Below are 20,149 nucleotides of genomic sequence, written 5' to 3'. Positions count from 1 at the left end.
CTAGATGCTCTGATGGTTGATGAAGTAAAAAAAAAAAAAAAAAACGAGCTGTCGAGTGTGTTGGGGTTGTGGATTTGTAGGATCAGATTCTTTCAAAATGCAAGGGGGAAAAGTTGAGTTTCCGGTTACATATCATCACCAAAGCAATATTGGTCGGTTTGAAACATCGTTTTGCCTTCATATACATGTAGGCCTTATGGGGAGGCAAGCCGACTCCCGCCACAAACACAATATGGGGACGGAGAAACTGAGGCATGTTGTGAGAAACGGCTCCCTTTGAAGTAACGTAGTTTTGAGAAAGAAGTAATTCCTCATTAAAATAATTGAATTGAAATCGAGACCTACCGAAGGGAAGCACACAACTTGTGCGACAAGAGTGTTTTTCTTCCATCATTCACTCGCAACTTCGACGACCAATTGATTCAATTTTCACAGGTTTGTCAATTTATGCATTATGTTGAGATAATATCAAGTATTATTCCATTAATAGTTATTTGTCCACTGCCTTTAAAACTTGTTTAATAATTTGTTTGTTATCCATTTTAAAATGAATGTATATACGTTTTGCATCCACACCTAAAACTAATGCAAATAAAAAACTTATACTCATTAAAATGAATGGCAATAAAAACTTACTTGGTTAGAAGTAGGCCCACAGCATGCAGCTTTCATAAGCACTTTGAGAATCATTTCATCTGGGAAAATGTGGTTGTGAAAAAAATCCCCCAAATTTGAATTTGAGATCTCAGATTGTGTTCAACGAACTATTCTTCCTGAGTAGAGACACCTTCTGGAATGAATATTTCACAGGGAGTGGTAATGGAATTAATGTTTATCGAATAATATTAGGCTAGGATTAAAACAATCGAACGATTCCAAAAATCAAAGGTATATAATTGGTAAGAAACAAAAATCGTGAAGATCACAGATTTACATAAAACTTACACGGTCTAATGATGATGATAGACGAAAACATCCCTTGAAATATTTCTGTCTGAAATTTTCATATTTGATGAGAAATATATAATCTAACTTTGCGTTTATCGCCCAGTGAGCGTTTTATTCATTTTTGTTTTGGCATCGATGGAATGCAAAATTTGTAATCGGTTTTTCACTATTCTCTCGTGACCCAGATGGCCGATCGATCACAAACTTCTACAGGTTTGTCAGTTTATGTATAATTGTGGATTGCATAGAGTGTTTACACTGCCAGCAACTTTTTTGCTAGCAAAACCAATTCTGTAATGTTCCTTTAACCGGAACATAGGGAAATTCGTGCTCAAAGAGGAATTTATATGAATTATAATTCTGTACAAACTTAAGATATTTCGTGAGTGTCAAAACTCAAATCCAAACCTCGAAAGCACGATAAAGAAAGTGGATTATTGGTCAATTTATGGAAAAAGACGGTGATATTGATCGTTGTTGTCGATGATTTTATGACAAAGAAAACATTTTTTGACACACAAAATATTCATACTTGCATATTATTACTCACAACTTATACTCACAAACTGTCTTCCAGAATCAAATAATATACTCAAACAAATGCAATCATTAATTTATGTAACACAATTATTCTGTTTTTATAACGGCATAATAAAGTTGCAAGGCCCGATTTTCGCTAGAAAACCTTTTTATTTATATATTGTTTTTTCTCTAAACGTATTTTGACAGATTGGAAGCTTGATAACTTTGTTAAATTGAAATCTACATTTTCGGGTCAAATCGGACCTAGCATCCTTAAAAAGTAATTACTATAGACTAAAAACTGTAATAAATGCGAATTGGTTTTAAAAAGAGCGGTTTTCACCATGGTAGGGGCAGACATAATGTCAAAATTAGCACCAAAATGGAAGCGGGCTAGAATGAAATGCTGATCCCATCTGCTTGGATGTAGTACCCCTCCCTCTCCCAACCCGAGCACATACACTCTAAAAACTCCAGGGTCCGAGTTGACATAGATCTGGGTACAACGTGGCCTGCATAATTTCATATCTGGGTCAGTATGACCTGGAATCTGTGTCATGACCCAGGAATATAGGTCAAACTGATGCAAAATGCAAGTCAAATCCCATGCAGTTTTGACCCACTGCAGGTCAGCCTGACCCCTACATGGGTCGGGTCACCTAGGACATAGACTCAGGGTCTATTATGGGTCTGGCTGCCCTGGAAACATTTCAGGTCACCTAGAACCCAGACTCAGGGTCACCTAGACCCCAGACTCAGGGTCACCTAGAACCCAGACTCAGGGTCAATTCGGGGGTAAGGCTGACCTGGAAATAGGTCAAGTCCCCCGTGACCTGGGCTCGGGGTCAGGGTGACCTGAAAATGGGTCAAATAATGAACCTGGACTCGGGGTCAATAAAGGGCACGGCTGATCTGGAAATAGGTTTGGTCCCCTAAAACTAGGAACTGGACTCAGGGTCAGGCTGACCTGGAAAAGTTCAAGTCACCTAGAACCCAAACTCAGGGTCAATTCGCTGACTTGGAAATAGGTCAGGTCTCCAAGGACCCCCGACTCCGGGCCAGATCTAGGTCAGGGTCAGGGTGACCTGGGTGTGGGTCAGATAATAAACCTGGACTAGGGGTCAATCAATTAAGGGCTAGGCCAACCTGGAAATAGGTTTGGTCCCCTTAAACTAGGACCTGGATTCGGGGTCAGGCTGACATGAAACAGGTTCAGGTCACCTAGAACCCAAACTCAGGGTCAATTCGGGGGTAAGGCTGGCCTGGAAATAGGTCAGGTCTCCAAGGACCCCCAACTCCGGGCCAGATCTAGGTCAGGCTGACCTGGAAGTGGTTGAAAGATGGGATCTCAGATTCTGCGTCTGTTTGACAAATTTCTATGTTATTTTGATACAGCTTTGGTGTAATTTTGTCCCAAAAATGGGTCAGGTCTCACAGGCACCAGAATCTGTTTTTAGACTGAGTAGGTCTAATTACAAATTTTACCACCATTCAAAAAGAAATTATTGGCCAAATCTCACTCAATACAGCCTACTAGGCAACAGTTTGGACACACTAATAAAAGAGTATGACTTTTTATAATCATTGGCTTAGCAAGGTATTCAGATTCCAATAATTGTTTTTCTCTGAAAAATGATGAGTTACACATGGGAGATATGTGATACCAAAATACAGAAAGATACAATCCAATAATTGTCTCAGCCATCACTTTGTATCATTACGTTTAAAGTTGAGCTCTTTCATGACTTAATATTAAGATACACAAAGGTACACACAGTTTTTCTGCAGACCACCAGCAAGTCTCTCTTGTGAAACAAGGGCTACCACAATAACACTATAATGAGTCTACTAAACACATCATTTTCTCCCCACTGTCATACCATGGTCATACCTTCTCTTCACCGCAACACCTCAGCCCAATCTCTCTCACCACCCTACACCACCATGTCCTTCCAACGCAAACTCTGAGCATACCACTTCTCCATAACCAAACTCTCAATGCCATCTCCTAAAACCCATCTCTTCAACTCTCGTAAATTCTATATTTGCAATTTTGTTTACTTCCATCTCCATAACATAATTGAAAGGCCATTGTAGATTGTTACGGAAGGAAGAGCGCGCGCATGCAGAATCTGCTGGGGATCACTTCTAATAGACCATGCAAGTCTCCCGCGTATTGGAACCAATCAGGCCTACATCGCCAAAATGCGTGAAAGAAACAAATTTTCCCTTATTCTCCTTGCTCTATGGCCATTTTCGAAACGGTTTGCCCTACAAGATGGCAACTTTCAAAGCAACAAAGGGGTTATTCAATACGGTCTATTGATTTTGGACAGACTTTACCTTTCTATGATTCAATGTTAAAGCCATGCAGGCCTGCTTTGATCATGACAACACAGCCCCTTTAAATATTATAGATAGTTCCCACATTACATAAATCGGCCATCTTAACGGGCAATTTGGAACACACAGCCATGCGTTTTGCGCGAGAACGGCATGCAGCATGCAGCACGCGCACATTTCACAAAACTCGTTGTCTGTTTTAATAAACTAGGCGCTTGACGTGCCTGCAAGCCAAAATGCAATTTGCCCGTAAAGATGGTGTCTATAATTGCAACTTATATATAGACCTTATGCATTGACGTCATACAGCCATCATCTTAGAGGTAAAACGGTAATGAAACAATAGAAATCCATAGATTTGTACGCGCGACACACAGGATTGGCCAATGAACAACCTCCTTTTGACCTGTAGGTGAGGGTGCCCTACTGAGATGACGTTATGTGCAGGTCTATAGGCACGACTGCAACGCACACTGGCTTTTCAACTATGTTATGGAGTTTGAAGTGAAAAACTACAACAAGCGAAGTTTATCGGAGCTGCACAAGCGTGTGCGTTGAATCAGGGCCCAATTTCATGGGTCTGCGCTTACAATCACCATTCTTAGTTTACTTTCCAAGTGCTGAATTTCTGCGCTAGCTGTGCAAGCAAAGAATGCCTAATAACATAGGAGTATGCACGCGCACAAGTAAAAATTCCCCGCTGGCAAGTGAAATATGCTTGACCTAAGCGCGGAATTCCCTGCTTTAAGCGCTGATTCTTGCTTACGGTAAGCAGAGCCATGAAATTGAGCCAAGTTGAGTTTGTGTAGCATCCATAAAACTTCTCTTCAGCTCTCCATACACTTTGAACATACACACACATCACTCACACAAAACAACCATACGAAAACATTACAAGTATGCCACATAATAATTTCTAATGAATTACTAGGTTTAGCTGAAACAGGAGGCCAATGTAAAATAGCCACTAGTGAAAATGAAACTTCAAAAGCTATTAAACAAGGAAAAAAACATAACTACTTCATTTTCAGTCTGAAAGCATAGGCCCCTTCTGATTGTTGATTTCATACTTGAACCATTTTCTCTGTAAAATATTTCCTTCTGTATTTAACGCCACTATACACTTTCGGTACACTGCCTGAGACTGTTTTGTCAGCTCTACCAAAACCTTTAAGTGGCAGACTCCGTTAATTATCGTGCCAGTAAAACATAGTGCATAATATTCTGTTAAATATTTCGTTTCTTATTTTCATTTACAACACTTCTTACCTAGCATCGCTATAAAAGTAGATTATTTACCAATTATTTTCAACAAGAAACAACCAACAAATACCAACTTCGCCCAAATTTGTACATAATGTATAATAAACCTATAATTATTGTATATCAACAATGTACATGTGGATATATTTTGAGTAATGCACTATAAACACAATATGTCATTTACATTTTTACAATTACAACTATGAATGTACATGTACCTTTAACTTTTGTTCACCCTTTGTTTAGTTGTTCACACTTTGGTCTGTTTCTTTTACCTTCCATCTTTTTATTTTACATATATATATTTCAAGTTGTTTTCAATATATACATGTATTTATAAATAAAATGATACGAAAAATGGCCTGCATCAAATTGTAAGGCAGTTTGCAGTCATAGAGTTATATATAAGAACTAGAGGGCGCACTGGTGATGCTTCTTGCAAGAACGCGACGGGACTGCAGTGAGAGTGACACGTGCGCCATTCTATACGCGCGTTGAATACGGCGTGCAGCAGATTCTGACTCCACTAACAGTGATTCATTTGGAAAACTTGTCTGACAGTGCCTCTTTTGAATCAATTTCCTTTAGCACATATTTGCTTATCGCATGGGGGACACACCCTGGGGGTCAAAGTCCCAAACGACAACATCATTGCGCACACCGGTCTGTCAAACAAAATTATAGGCTTTTTGTTAGCAAGTAAAGGCCTGGTCACACATGCCTCGATAACGAGAACGAAAACAAGAATGTTAACAATGCTCGATTGGTCGGAATGAGTGTGGGCGTATTCTGCTTAGAGCAATTCAACCAATAGAATGCGTTCTCTTAGCGTTGTGATCGTCACGTTTTTGTTATCGCTGCAGATTGACTCAGCCTTAAACGAGCAATTTTTTCCTATAAGTTTCTGACTCAAAGTTCACAGTTTAAAGAATATTGTACACAAGCTGACATGTTTTATGGTAACTCAAGACCATGCGAAACATATTTGAAAGTAAGCAACGGGTGTAGATTATATATCTGCAAAACTTGGACATCCTTGCACTTAGCAACATAATGCTGGTGCTGAGAATAGTCACCCGACATTAATAATGTCAGATAAACCACCAATTGGGCAACACGTAGGCTGACAAAGTTTTCATTTTTTTATGTTTGTTTTATTCATTTTTGGTTTTTTCACTTAGTTTGTGTTGACAAATAGATCCTGTGTCCATTTTACTTAATTTTTCCCAAAATGTATGCAGTTTACTGTTTACTGAAAAAAAAACCCATTAATTTAATGAAATAAATTGATGTAAACAATATTATTTGATCCAAGCACCACTGGCCCCCAAAAAGATGCCAGTCAAAGTTTTGACCAGTTTTGAAAAAGTTTTGAATTTTGGTCTTTTTTTTCCATCCGTCTTCAACCATTCTTTGTCTCTTTCTTGTGCTTATTGGATAGATACTTCCAATTAAAACAAAACTTTTTGACTTTTATATCAATCTTCTGAAATCAGGTGGTCACACCCCGTTCTTAATGTCCCTCTCCATCTGAAGCAGTTTGCATGATTTGCAGGTCTATATTCACAGTTCTCCAATTTCTTGACGAATCTTTGGCTTCTAATCGAAGACCGCACCTCACACATTCAGATGGATGGCGTCTTCCGTTTCACTCTCTACAACCGGCACTCGGACAAACCCGTCCATATCCGCCTCAATCTCGTTTCTGACTCGTCCTTTCTTCTGAATCTCTTCGTCAACATCAGTTGTTTTGACCCCTCCTCGTAGGAGGGTGAACTCCTCAGCCTTGGTCGGCTCATCAGGCTCTGTGTCCGATTGCGAAGTGACTGCACTCAGTTTGATAGCATTTCTGTTCGCATCAGACTGGGTTTGTTTTGTCCCTTTCTTCCAGCCTTTGCGACCGTTTGTCGTCTGTAGCCTGCTTGGACGCTCTGCACAAAAAATAAATAATAAGCAAAAGTTCACAGTAACCTTTTGTGTGAATAATTAAAGTTGACTTTGATCTGAAATGAGGACCTTCAACCAAACATGGTGTACCATCCAGAAACTAGTCAAAAACAGACAGGAGTGGATCGGAACTTCATTGCTGCCCTACATGCCAACAGCGGCATAATGGGCAACAGACCTTTATCATGGTGCAGCCATCTTGAACTTCTCCCATTGATATCAATGTTACCAAACCAAGGCTGGAAGAACAAAATAGTATGGTTCCTAATTGCAAAATGGTTTTTAGCATTCATTATTGTTATTTGGTACGAGGTACATGACCAAGATGGAGACAGCATGATAAAGGTCTATAAGTAAGTGACTTTGATCTGCAAATAAACTGAATTCAAAGTATTAAAGAGATGGGAAGAAATGATAATCACTGAGGACTTGTGAAAGGTGAAGGGGTAACTCTGTTTCAGCCCCAGGAGTAGGTCAGGCATGGCCCTCATGGACTTCATTCCACGGTGTTGGACTCAGAGCCCCTTCAAAAGTTTCTCATAGACTTTCGAATTTTAAAATGAAAGTGGCCTTGGCCTCCTTGCCAGTATCAGTTATAAAGGCAGTGGGCACTATTGGTTATTACTCAAAATAATTATTGGCATAAAACCTTTCTTGGTGACGAGTAATGGGGAGCTGTTGATAGAATAAAACATTGTGAGAAACGGCTCCCTCTGAAGTACCATAGTTTACGAGAAAGAAGTAATTTTCCACGGATTTGATTTCAAGACCTCAGATTTAGAAGTTGAGGTCTTGAAATCAACCATCTAAAAGCACACAACACCGTGTGACAAGGGTGTTTTTTCTTTCATTACTATCTCGCAACTCCATTGACCGATTGAGCTCAAATTTTCACAGGTTTTTTATTTTATGCATGTTGAGATGTACACCAAGTGAGAAGACTGGTCTTTGACAATTACCAATAGTGTCCACTGTCTTTAAGTGTAGCCTTCACCTTGAAGTGGCCGTCTGTGGCCTTGTGAATTGGGCAACATCTCACCAAAAAATGTACAAAATAAATTGGTTCCCATAATAGCCTTATGCATTGACGTCATCCAGCCGCCATCTTTGAGGTCAAACTGTCACGAAATAATCGAAACGCACATAGATTGGCCAATGAACAAACTCCTTTTGACCTCAAAGCGAGGGCGCTGTACTGAAATGACGTCATGTGCATAAGGTCTATTACTTGAACATGCAAAGCCTTAAACATCATTCGCTACAATACTAATTGGGAAATGGAACAAAAAACTATTAAAGGAACACGTTGTTTTGGATCGGACGATTTGGTTTTTGAAAGCGTTTGTATAACCGTTTGTTATAAAATGCATATGGGTAGAAAGATGTTGTAAAAGTAGAATATAATGAGCCACACACATAAATTGCACGGTTTTTCTTTTACCTCATTGACTAACACAGTCGGCCATTTATTTGAGTCAAATTTTTGACTCCCATAAATGTCCGACCATAGTTCGCAAAGTAAAAAGGAAAACCACGCAATTTCGAGGCAAATTTGTGTGGATCATTGTATTCTACTTTTAAAACATCTTTCCAACCAAATGCATTTTATAACAAACGGTTATCTCTTTTTATAGACCAACTCGTCCAGTCCAAGGCAACGTGTTCCTTAAACAGAAACAACCAAGTGTCGATTAGAAACCTTAGTGGTTCCTAGGAATTAACTAATTGTAATACCTCCGGTGGAGTTAGCCTGCTTCATGTCTGTGGTCATAGTAGCAAGGGATAGGTTGAGAGAGGTGCGAGCTCTGCTCAGTACTCGCCGGACGTATGGGGCTGTAAGAAGGGTGTACAACATCGGGTTCACTGCTGAGTTGACTGGAAGAACAAATACAGCTATCCAAGCGTATACCTAAAAATGCAAAATATGGAAAAGTTCTCTCAATTCTCTGCTCTTTCAAGTTTCAGGTTTAACAATTCAGTAACTCAATTTATCTTCCCCCCAAAAACAGGTTATGTTTATATTTCAAATTGTATAACTTGCAATAACAAAAACGATGCATCAACAAATGTGCAACGGCAATGGGAGACATTGTAAGGCTTGGTGGCAGCAGCCTTACCAGGTAAATTTCCAATGTTTATGTAGTTCTGAGGGTGCACACACTTCTGAGAACAATGTATTTACCTGGTAAGTCTGCTGCAACTTAGAATCACCGAAAGTCTCCAGTTAAAAGACGTATAATTTATTAGTACCAGTTATGAACAAGGAAAACTGACGAGGTAAACTTTAAATATTTTGGTTTTGAACAAAGAAATATTGACTGGAGTGGGACTTGAACCAATGACCGCTGGATTAACGTACCTGGGCTCTACCAACTGAGCTATCTAGCCCTATGTTGGTGGTCTCCCTATTAGTTAATATCTTTGTTCGGGAGAGCCAGTCAAAAGTCATTAACCGTTAGCTGCATGTGACCAGGGATCACATCAAAGTTTATGATACAACCTGGAAAACAGCAGAAAGGGGATCACCTTAAGGGATGTAACAAGGCGGAGTGACTGGGCAAGTTTTAAATAGTTTGGGTATGAACAAAGAGAGTTTATCAGTAGGTAACTTTTCCACTCAGTCACCATTAATATCTTTTAAATTTTGAGTTCAATAAAGTTAGATTATCCTTTCCAAATAGTTAATTTTTTACAAAAACTTGTTGTTTGAGTGGCTTACCTGAGGTGGGATGTAAGCCCCGCCGAGCGAAGCCACGCCCAAAAGTATGATCGGTATCCAACAGACGAAATCTGTCATGACGATCAGTGTCATCCGTCTCGCCATTGCGTCCCCGGTGTTCGCGTCGCGCGACCGGTTAACCGCCTTCTGCGTACGCCTGGCCACAACGAACATGACAGAGTATGACACAGCGATGGTGGCAAAGGAGACAAAGTTGAGTACCAGGAAGATGACAACTGAGTACTCCCAGCCGGGGTAGTCTCCCGGGGTGATGTGAAGGGCGAGGCAGACCCCGGACCGACCGTAGAAGTTACCGAAGTACTCCAAGCCGGCGAGAGGAAACGCGGAGAGGAAGATCACCATCAACCACGTGATGACCATAACGCGGACCGCGCCGCTGAACTCCATGTCCTTAATACGGAACGGGAAGAGGATTGAGAACAGACGGTGCAAGGTGATGATGGTCAAACTGAAGACAGACAGCTCACTAGAGAAAGTGGAGAGAAAGCCGGCAAAGTGGCAGAGACCAGACGAGCGCCAGTGCTCATCGAATAGGATGTAGTAGCCGCGATAGTAGGCATCGACGGCTGCAATGATGAGAAGGTAAACACCCATGCAGAAGTCACCGATGGCAAGGTTGGTGATCAAGAATGAGTGGACCTAGTCATGAACAAATAAGTAAAATACTTTGCTTATATTTGGTTTAAGGTTTTTGTTACCGTTAGCCGACCACGAAAACTAGCTACAAGATACGTAATGTTTCATTTGAATCTATTTGTTATGATATCTGTTCTGGGTAAGTTTTTGTACACCAATTGGACTAAGCATCTGATCAATACTGACGTGCACCTAAATACCAAACTAATCATGCACTCCCAGGTCAAAATTCCAGTTGAACCTAGTTAAACTGTGTTTAACTGGAACTAGTTGAAAACCAGTTGATAAACTAGTTGAACACAGTTAAAACTAGTTGGTTTAATATGGAAAATGGACAGAAACAAACCGGTTTAAAATTTAAACCTAGTTGAACACAGTTAAACCTAGTCCAAACCAGTTGGTTAATATGGAAAATGGACGAGTTTGGTCGCTATCCAGTTGAACCAGTTGACCCCAGTTAACTGGTTCAACTGGAATTTGGATCTCTTGTTTCCATTGTTGGACATCAAAGATGCAACTAATGCAAGGGGTCTAATACGATTCCATTGTTTAGCAAACACTTTGCGTGTCCCGCTTTATCATCATAGTTAAACACCAAGAGGTTAGTCTAGCAAAAAACTTTTCTACAACGTGTACATGTACCTGCAAAAAGAAAAAACTGTTACATGCCCAGGGTTGGGGATATGTTGCATGCTTACTTGCCTTTTGGCGAACCCAAATGGGAGGAAGATATTGGTTCTTATAATAAACTTGGCTTTTGACATCTGAGCTACAGCATTTGGGACAAAGTTCCAAACAGAATGGAAGTGTGGAAGTGTCGTGGCCGAGCGGTTAAGAGCACCGAATTCAAACTCTGGTGTTTCTGATCAGCAGAGTGTGGGTTCGAATCCCCAGCCGTGACACTTGTGTCCTTAAGCAAGACACTTAACCATTGCTTCGTCCTTCGGATCTATGTGGTCGCATGTGTTGTGTAACACATGTAAAAGAACCCAGTGCACTTATCGAAAAGAGTAGGGGTTCGCCCCGGTGTTCCTGGTTGTGGCTGCCTAATGCGCCTTAGCACCTTGTAAACCCTTGTAAGGTGCTAAATAATTGGGTCTCAGAATCCATCACTGCAATAACCTATCTTTCTGAAAGTTTGTATATACTCGGCGCCTTGCGTACCTTTTTTGGTAGATACGTGCGCTATATAAGACTTCGGTAATATAGAATCAATCCATACAAATTGTTGGGAAAAAATTCTTTTGCTTGTCATGGTCCCCGCATTTCATTACCCTGACTTTGGATCCGCCAGAAACGTCAGACAACATTGTTAATAAAAGTTAATAAAAGTGAGAACAGTAACATAATAATCTAGTATGGGGCAACATAATTTAACTAATTGGTTCAACAGTGGGTCACACAATGCTCTTCTAATATCTTGAGTATTATTTTTTCCAGTGGTTCGTACCAATAGACCCTACGCACAACACGCAGCATACTCATTGCGCGCCGCGTCTCCTGTCCGCCATTTTGGGTGTCAAAACATGCACAAAAGGATGGTACACGCCTGGAACAATGCGGGTCTACCATTTATGCCTTTTAAGGGGAGTCCAGTCCTTTTGTGCACGTTTTGACACACAAAATGGCGGACAGGAGACGCGCGTGTATGTGCGCTGCGCGTTGTGATTGGGTCTATACCCTGAAAGTTTTGTAAGCCTATGTTTCCACAAACCAACAGGCAAGCTTGACTAGAACTGATTTGGCAATATTTACCCAAGTTGGCCCAACCATATCAGGGTACTGTTCGCACAAGGGGCTCTGTTGAGCAATGAAACACAGAGAAACGTACACACACAAAGAATGGACTTCTGTCATGCTGGAACAGTATTTGTGACCCACTCTGTGAAAATGAGTCACATGTCGCCCAATGCAATATTAAGTTGTGGACAGTTTAATGTGGCAAATGTAAATAAAAAAATAAAAAATCTTGTTTTCTTTTCTTTTTAAGATCTTTAGTTGCATGGTTAACCTTTAGAACACTTACTTTTAGGCAATAAAGCTATGAATACAACAATTTTGTACATATCCTTTTGGACAACAATGGTAGTTTAAAATATCATTTTACTTGTAATTCGTTTTTCAAAAGAAATGGTGTAGTGGCTAATTTCAAACGGGAGTAACTCAGCAACGCGATACACCCCAAAGCTTAGACACATACCAAATTACTGCTGCTGATGTGTTCTTTCCAGCCCTGCATATAACTCAATTCCTGAAATTGCCTACAGGCCTGTACATCTGACTCATTTTCACAGAGCGGGTCACATTTGTTATAATCTCTGTCTCAATAATTATCATTACTGGTACACCACACACACACGGCCATTCTTGTCATTCAATTGGTGCAACACGTGTACTCCATTATATTGCCAGGTATAAACTGCTGCAGCGCCAATAAATTCAATATTGAACAGGCGCCTGTCCAATATGGATAGTTAATGGACGCTTTTGCAGTGTTGTTTCCAAACTAATTATTCCCCACCCCTTAGTCCTAAAAAGGTTCTCAAACCGTTGCGAAACTATACAGTAGGTTTCGGGTGTGTTCCAATTTACTTTATAGATTTACAAAGTCAGTTTTATAGTTTAAATAGCAATTGTGGCAGATGTGATAGGGAATTCTATACCCCTATCCTATCCCCATATGGGTTACTATGGGCTAAAGGAGGTGGATTAAAAAGAGGGCGCTACCAGAAGAAGTTTGTGCGCGCAGTTTGCCGTTTGGGGGGACAGAACCGCCTGCCACATTGGCAGACTCAATTTATATTCGCGCTGATTAGCTATATCACACACCAATAGTAAAATATCAAAGGGAACAAACTATGCTTCAGTGACATAGTATGTCATGCTTATGAGCAAGAACACAGAAAAAAAACTTAGCGAAAGCTCCCCAAAAAAATCAGAGCGGTTAGGTTAATTTATTTAAACCGACACCCAAGATTAGAAGGGAAAAAAGAAGAATATTCATCAAGGCGTTAGCTGACAGTGCTCAGTGAACCATGCACACATTGTGAGGGCTAGTGACACACACACAATTTTCATATTCAGTGACAAAACAGATGTTCAAACAATTGATAGAACAAGAACAGTTCAATATAGATCTTTCACTTAGTTTTGTAAACCTAAGCAAGAAGTTATCAGTCCCAACATTCACAGGAAAAACACAACTTATTATCAGCAGATTCATGATGGTGCGTAAGGCAGGTTATTGGTAATAGACTGTGCAAGTCGTCTCGTGTGTAATCGGAACGAGAAAGCATGTCAAACGAAGAACTTTATTTTTATGAAATCAAATCTTTGCTTTAAATTTTTCTCATGACTAATCTGAACAATAAAAAATAATCAGTACAACTTGTATTAATTCTTTTTTAGATTTTCAAACAAATACACATACTTGGTTACATATTATGTGAACAAAAGTAAACCTCTTGGACATGGATGTTTATTTGATCTTAAAATTGTTGAAATCCCTTTTGTAAATCTACGACCGACCGAAAGAGGAAGCTGATGCCTCAAAAGGCTTTTAACCGCGGGCGACAAAAATTCTTAATTTTGTGGAAGGTTTGGGGTGAAAAGACTTTACTACCAGGGAGTTAGTTCTTCATTGTGGAGTTACATCTTAATTTGTCTCAATGTTTCGACGAGCCTGTTCTAGTCATCGTCAGGAGAGTTTACAGATCAACACTTACCCTGTTATCCCTCTTGCTGTTCATCCGCATCATGATCACTACCAGGTTACCCACAGAGGCAATGATCCCAATCACCCATATAGAGCCACGCAGGAATACGTTGGCCATCAGGTCCTCGCAAGAAGAGAACTCGTCTGGTTTGGGGTAGCAGTCTTCCACATGTTTTGCCATACAACAGAAGCGATATGCATCTGTATATCTGTAGAATTGAAAATATCACACCAGTTAAAAATACATATTTATACAAGTTTGGGGTATAGACCTTCATCACGGTGTGGCCATCTTGATTTTACTCCATTTCAACTCATTGTAACCAAACTGAGACTGGACGAAATAATAGTCTGGTGCCATGTTTGCGCACTGAGTTTTAGCATTCAATACTGTTATGGAAACATGGAACATGACCAAGATGGTGACAGCATGATAAAGGTCTATAGACCTGCAGCCATCTTGAAAATCTCCCATTGATATTAATGTTACCAAACCGAGGCTGGAAGAACAGAATAGTCTGGTTCCTATTTGCAAAATGGTTATTAGCATTCATTATTAAGATGGACGCAGCATGATAAAGGTCTATAGCAGTCTTCCACATGTTTTGCCATACAACAGAAGCGATGCATCTGTATATCTGTAGAATTGAAACTATCACACCAGTTAAAAATAAATATTTATTTAAGCTTGGGGTACAGCAGTCTTCCACATGTTTTGCCATACAACAGAAGCGATATGCATCTGTGTATCTTATTGGGTAGAACTGAAAATATTAAATTAGTTAAAAATACATGTTATATAAATAATCCTCACTTAAAGGGAAGGTACACGTTCGGTAGTTACTCAAAACAAATATTAACTTAAAAACTGACTTGGTAACAAGCATTGGAGAGCTGTTGATAGTATAAAACATTGTGAGAAACGTCTCCCTCTGAAGTAACATAGTTTTTGAGAAAGAGGTAATTTCTCACTAAAATAATAAAAGACTTCTAGCTAGAAGTCTTTTATTCTTATCTGAAAGCACACAAATTCGCCAACAAGGGAATTTTTTCTTTCATCATTTTCTCGCAACTTCGATGACCAATTGAGCCCAAATTTTCACAGGCTTGTTATTTTATGGTTATAATGGGATACACCAAGTGAGAACACTGGTCTTTGACAATAATTACCAAACGTGTACCCAAAGGTATTACACGGGATTGGTAGAGCTGACAAAAAAGCCAGTGCTCATGTTTCGTGTGATTAACCATATACATGAAACAAACCTGTGAAAGTGTTGCCATAATGAAATAACAACAAACCTGTGAAAATTCGGCTTAATTTTTGTGAACCAGCAGAAAACAGTAAAAAGCGCAATCACAAACTTCAGCATTTGAACACATTTTGTAATAAGCGAAATCAGCAGTTGCTTTTGTCAAACTGTATATATTTCATATATAACTGTAAGTAGTAAAACACTACAGAAGAAAATAAAAGAAACTCACAACTGTTGTAAATTCGGAAGACCGTAGAATGCTCTGTCGTGAATGAAATCTAGATTATTGTTGGAAATATCTCTGCAACACAAAAGACAAAAATTCAAAAACTAAGTTAAAATCAATTTTGGCCTTTGAGGAAAGACTCTGCTAAAATCAAAGTGTCAGGCCATTGACTAGTTTTTGTGTGTTTGAATTAGGAGAGACTTTTTCCATACACATTGTTTCAAAAAGTTAATACATGTACCTGCCATACTTAACAGCATTAACGTAAGTTGTTGATATACTTTGTGTTGTGTAAAAGAACCCAGCTACGTACACGTAATGCTAAGAGATGGGTTTGCCCTGGTGTGTCTGGCAGTGGCTGCTGAATGCACCGCCCCACCTTATAAACATGTACTCCCCAGGGAGCTGAGATGGTTTAAGGAACGAATAAAGGCCCAGTGACCAGGGGTAATAATGTTGGAAACGCTTTGAGAAGCCCTCCGGATGTAAAACTTATTATATTGCTATTATCATTATAAGGTGCTACAAAGGGTTTCATAATTCAAAAATTAGCTCTGCAGAGTGCTTTGATACACCCCTAGAGGTGTGACAAAAACGCTATATACACGTATAAACCAAGTATTATAAGATGGCACAACAAGAGTGGTTTTATGCAGTAAGTGTAGCCAGGTTCAGTTTGAGGTGGAGACACAGGCAAATGTCGTTGTCTACTAGAGAGAAGCATAGAAAATATCTTTGAAGGGAACTGACAACAAAATTCAAGGTCAGAATGCAACAAATTGTTTGATGACAAGGGAATACAACAGATAACTGGTAAGGAGACCAATTCAGAACTGACTCCGCAGCAGTACAGTTAATTACGATCCTGTAAGCTAAAGTAGTAGTCCAGTCTATTTTCTATACCATCCACCCTGGTAATAGTTAGAAAGCAGGACAGTTCTTTTCAGAACTGAGAAGTCTCCCGAACCTTATGATTAACTACTCCGTGGCAGTAGAATAAAGCAAGACAGTTCCGTAAGAACAACTCATGCAATGCCTCAAATCCTAGATAACTGATATATTGTACACATTTTCAACTTACAAAACTAACAGCTTGTTCAGTCCAAAAAATGCACTTTGAGGGATGTCTGTAATATTGTTTCCAGATAAATTTCTGTTGGGAAAAGAAAAAGCAACAGTAAAAATTAAAACTGTCAACCCTGTTTCCATGTGAACCTACACAAACTTGACTTGGACCATTTTAGGTTCAAAGTTAAGCGCTAACTTGTAGCCAATAAATTTTAGTTAAACATAAAAGACATTCTATCAACAAATCTACCTAAGAATTAACTACCTTTATGTATTCTCCTAAAAATTGAAAATAAAAATTTAAAGATATTTGTACCTGTTCGCATCATAAAAAAATTAACAATATGGCTTGCTTTTGCTATAATTACATTAAAAGTAAAAAATAAGTAGATAATGAATACACTCATATTTACATAGAACACGATTGCATTAACAATACAAAAAAACTTGCTTATAAAAGGTTTTATAACTCGCATACGAAAGGTTTTGCTTACAAAGTGAAATGTTTTATAAGAATACTTACAGATATGCCAAGTTGCTAAGGCCTTCAAATGCTCCATTATATATCGATGTAATGCTTTGTCCACTTAAATCCCTAAAACATTCAAAAATAAAGATAGGCTATTATCAAATACACACAATCAAACATTTTTGGTTGCACGAATACAACTTTTTCAGTAACTTGCAATACAGTGCCACACAATAGATAGCCACGGAGAGGCAATTGTTCAGAGTGTTTTAAGGTATGGGTCGACAACATTTTATAAACAGTTCAATAAAGATTGTTACACCTCGGTAACAAATTGTGAAGTTTAATTGGTTGAGAACCAATCACAAGATATGATACAAAGTAGCATGGTCCATGGCGCGTAGTTTTGTTTACCGGTGTACATTTAAACTATGTTAAGGACATAAACACAAATGATTCACTTGATATACTTACAGAGTCGTTAAATCTCGGAGTCCTATAAATGCTTTGTCTTCAATCGTTGTGATTTTATTGCCGTTTAACTTCCTACAAATTGGAAAAAGTTAAACCTTGTTACAAAAATTTGATTTTTTTATAAATTATATTCTTTTAATTTTTTTTTATATATAATTTGTTATAAGAAATTTCGTACAAATTTTTAAACAATGTCCAGGCAGTCCAAATTTACTTTGCAAAACACGATTTTATCAGTAAATTTTGCTTTGTTTAATCCAAAATATTTCAATTTATCACACTGATATAAAAATACTTACAGCATCTTAATCTTGAATGTGTTGAAGAATGTGTTACTTTGTAACACAGTAATGTTGTTGTCTGCTAGGATTCTGGAATAAATAAAACAAAATACACAACGAGTATAATGAGTAAAATGGAAAAGTGTTTCAATCATTTCTGTTTTTGTTCTACCCGGGCCCAATTTTACAAAGCTGATTAGAGGACAATTGTACTTAGCAAATTTCTTTGCTATTAGCAAAATTTCGTAGCAAATTTCTTTGCTAAGCAAGAAATGAGTGGGGTACCAAACACAGGAATGGAATGTACAGTTGGTAACCTATACAAAGCCAAATTATTGCTTAAGTGTTTTTTTTGTGCTTAGCACATTTTTGAGCTTGCATGCTTTATGAAATTGGGACATGTCTATCGTACGTTCTTGTTCCTGTTTATGTTATGTTTGTCTGTCCTCAGGCATCTCACCACAAGCAACGGCTTCTAGATGACGCCTCCATACTTTATTAATGTTCTGCCTTGTAAAAATGCATTGATGGTTACTTCTTTAAATCAATATTTTTTGTTTTGTATTGTTTGGAAATATAGAAGGTTTTGCGGTAATACCATGTAATGACTATCTCTAAATGAGTTGGGGTGGTCCTGAAAAGAACCGTTGGTTAACTCGACGTTTCGATCAGTATGCTCTGATCGTCTTCTGGAGAATGCTAGACTTTGATGCTACATGCTGCTTAAGTACTGGGCGGCGGATTAGCTTGGTGATGCACGAAAGCGGGAAATACAGGCAGGAAGTTGAACTCGATGATGCGTGGGGTATTTGTTTGGAAGTTTTCATTAAGTATGAAAATTTGTTTAGATTGAAATGAAATGAGTGTTTCGTCATATTTTGAAAAAATATATTCCGGGGAAGTTGTGCCTGTTTGAATGTCAATCATTTATAAATAGGCCAACCATGGCAAAGTTTTGAAAAGTATATAATTTTCAGGATAGTTTACAACAGTTGCTATTGCCCATTGTTGGATTTCTGGTCAACTGAACTTCTGTAAGGAGTACACCAACATTAAAGGCAAAAAAAGCAATTTCCGATTCAAAAATGCCATTAATCAAAATATTATTGATAATAATAGGAATTTAACTAGTTGCCTTTTAACTTTGCATCAAATGTGCCTAGCACCATTGCTACCCCTGTTCATTGTGCTTTAAGCATTCCTGCAACCATCAATATGACTGAACAATGAACTTACAATGAATGGAGATTCGGTACATTCTTCAAGGCCTCGCTGTTAATAAATGAAATCTGATTATCCGATAGATCTCTGCAGAATAGAAGAAAAGAAGGTGTGGTTTAAAATCTTATTAATATAATGGGTCACTTTCGGTAATGCTATAGATTAAAAATTAAGATTAAAAATATTTATTGTCATGGTAAAACCATGAAATTTGTCTTCCCTGTGTAAAGGAGACTATACAATACATACAAGAAAGGCATAGCAAAAATAGACAACAAGAACAAAGTTACAGTTTACAGATATATACAAATATAAAGATATAAAGATGTGGGGAGCATGTAAAATGTACCAAAAAAAGAGTGAACCAAATTATCTCAACCATCTACTGGTAAAAAGCTTAATTGCACTAGGGAGAAAGGAATCCTTAAACCTGTTGGTCTTTAAGCATAGCTGTCTATAAGCATAGCTGTCATATACCATGCCAGGTATGTGGCAGGGGCTGTGTCCCCCAACCCCCCCCCCCCCCCTCCAAATGTTCCCATATTTGAACACACTCTTTTTCTCTTGTACAGGAAGTACATCCCCTAAAATCCTATCAACGAAGACATGCCAGAATGGATACGCCAAGTGTCATGACTGGGATTCGAACCCATACACTGATTGTGCACAGATCTGCACCTTTCTGCAGTTAAACATGGCTACTTAAAATGAATGTGTACTATGCAACTCTGTAAATGCAGTTTTTTTAATGAAAAAGTTGAATCCCTTGAACATTCCTTTCACATGTTGTGGTTGGGAAAATATATCATTACATCATGCAAACAGTAGACCAATCAGAGCAAGCGGTTGTTCATTTCTATTCTGATGTAGCCATAAGCCCTGGCAGTGTTACACTTTTGTTTTGTACTACAGTGACGTCCTGGACATCAGGGTCCATTTCTGAGGCAGAAAAGTTTTAAAGCTTCATAACTCAAATCTTACCTGCAAGAACGCACTAATTTCAACAGACTCACATTCCATGGCAGCATATATTTTTCTGC

At 38.7% G+C, this 20,149-nt stretch overlaps 1 protein-coding gene across 1 annotated transcript in view; it reads right to left on the bottom strand.

The window, feature by feature from the left end:
- Positions 1–1,489: 1,489 nt before the first annotated feature.
- The window catches only part of LOC139949619 (uncharacterized), an 81,040-nt gene continuing 62,380 nt past the window's right edge, over positions 1,490–20,149 (bottom strand). Inside the window, exons 16-25 of the mRNA XM_071948058.1 lie at positions 19,125–19,196; positions 17,907–17,978; positions 17,608–17,679; positions 17,188–17,259; positions 16,678–16,749; positions 15,600–15,671; positions 14,125–14,323; positions 9,743–10,402; positions 8,758–8,932; positions 1,490–7,007 (exon numbers count right to left, since the gene is read on the bottom strand). Of these exons, the coding sequence (XP_071804159.1) occupies positions 6,694–7,007; positions 8,758–8,932; positions 9,743–10,402; positions 14,125–14,323; positions 15,600–15,671; positions 16,678–16,749; positions 17,188–17,259; positions 17,608–17,679; positions 17,907–17,978; positions 19,125–19,196 (1,780 nt within the window). The 3' untranslated portion in view covers positions 1,490–6,693. The remainder of the gene's footprint in view (positions 7,008–8,757; positions 8,933–9,742; positions 10,403–14,124; positions 14,324–15,599; positions 15,672–16,677; positions 16,750–17,187; positions 17,260–17,607; positions 17,680–17,906; positions 17,979–19,124; positions 19,197–20,149) is intronic.

The sequence above is a fragment of the Asterias amurensis genome, chromosome 17 (assembly GCF_032118995.1).
Source record: "Asterias amurensis chromosome 17, ASM3211899v1".
Lineage (NCBI taxonomy): Eukaryota > Metazoa > Echinodermata > Asteroidea > Forcipulatida > Asteriidae > Asterias > Asterias amurensis.
The sequence above is the reverse complement of the archived record's forward strand: the minus strand, read 5'-3'. Positions and strand labels throughout refer to the sequence as shown.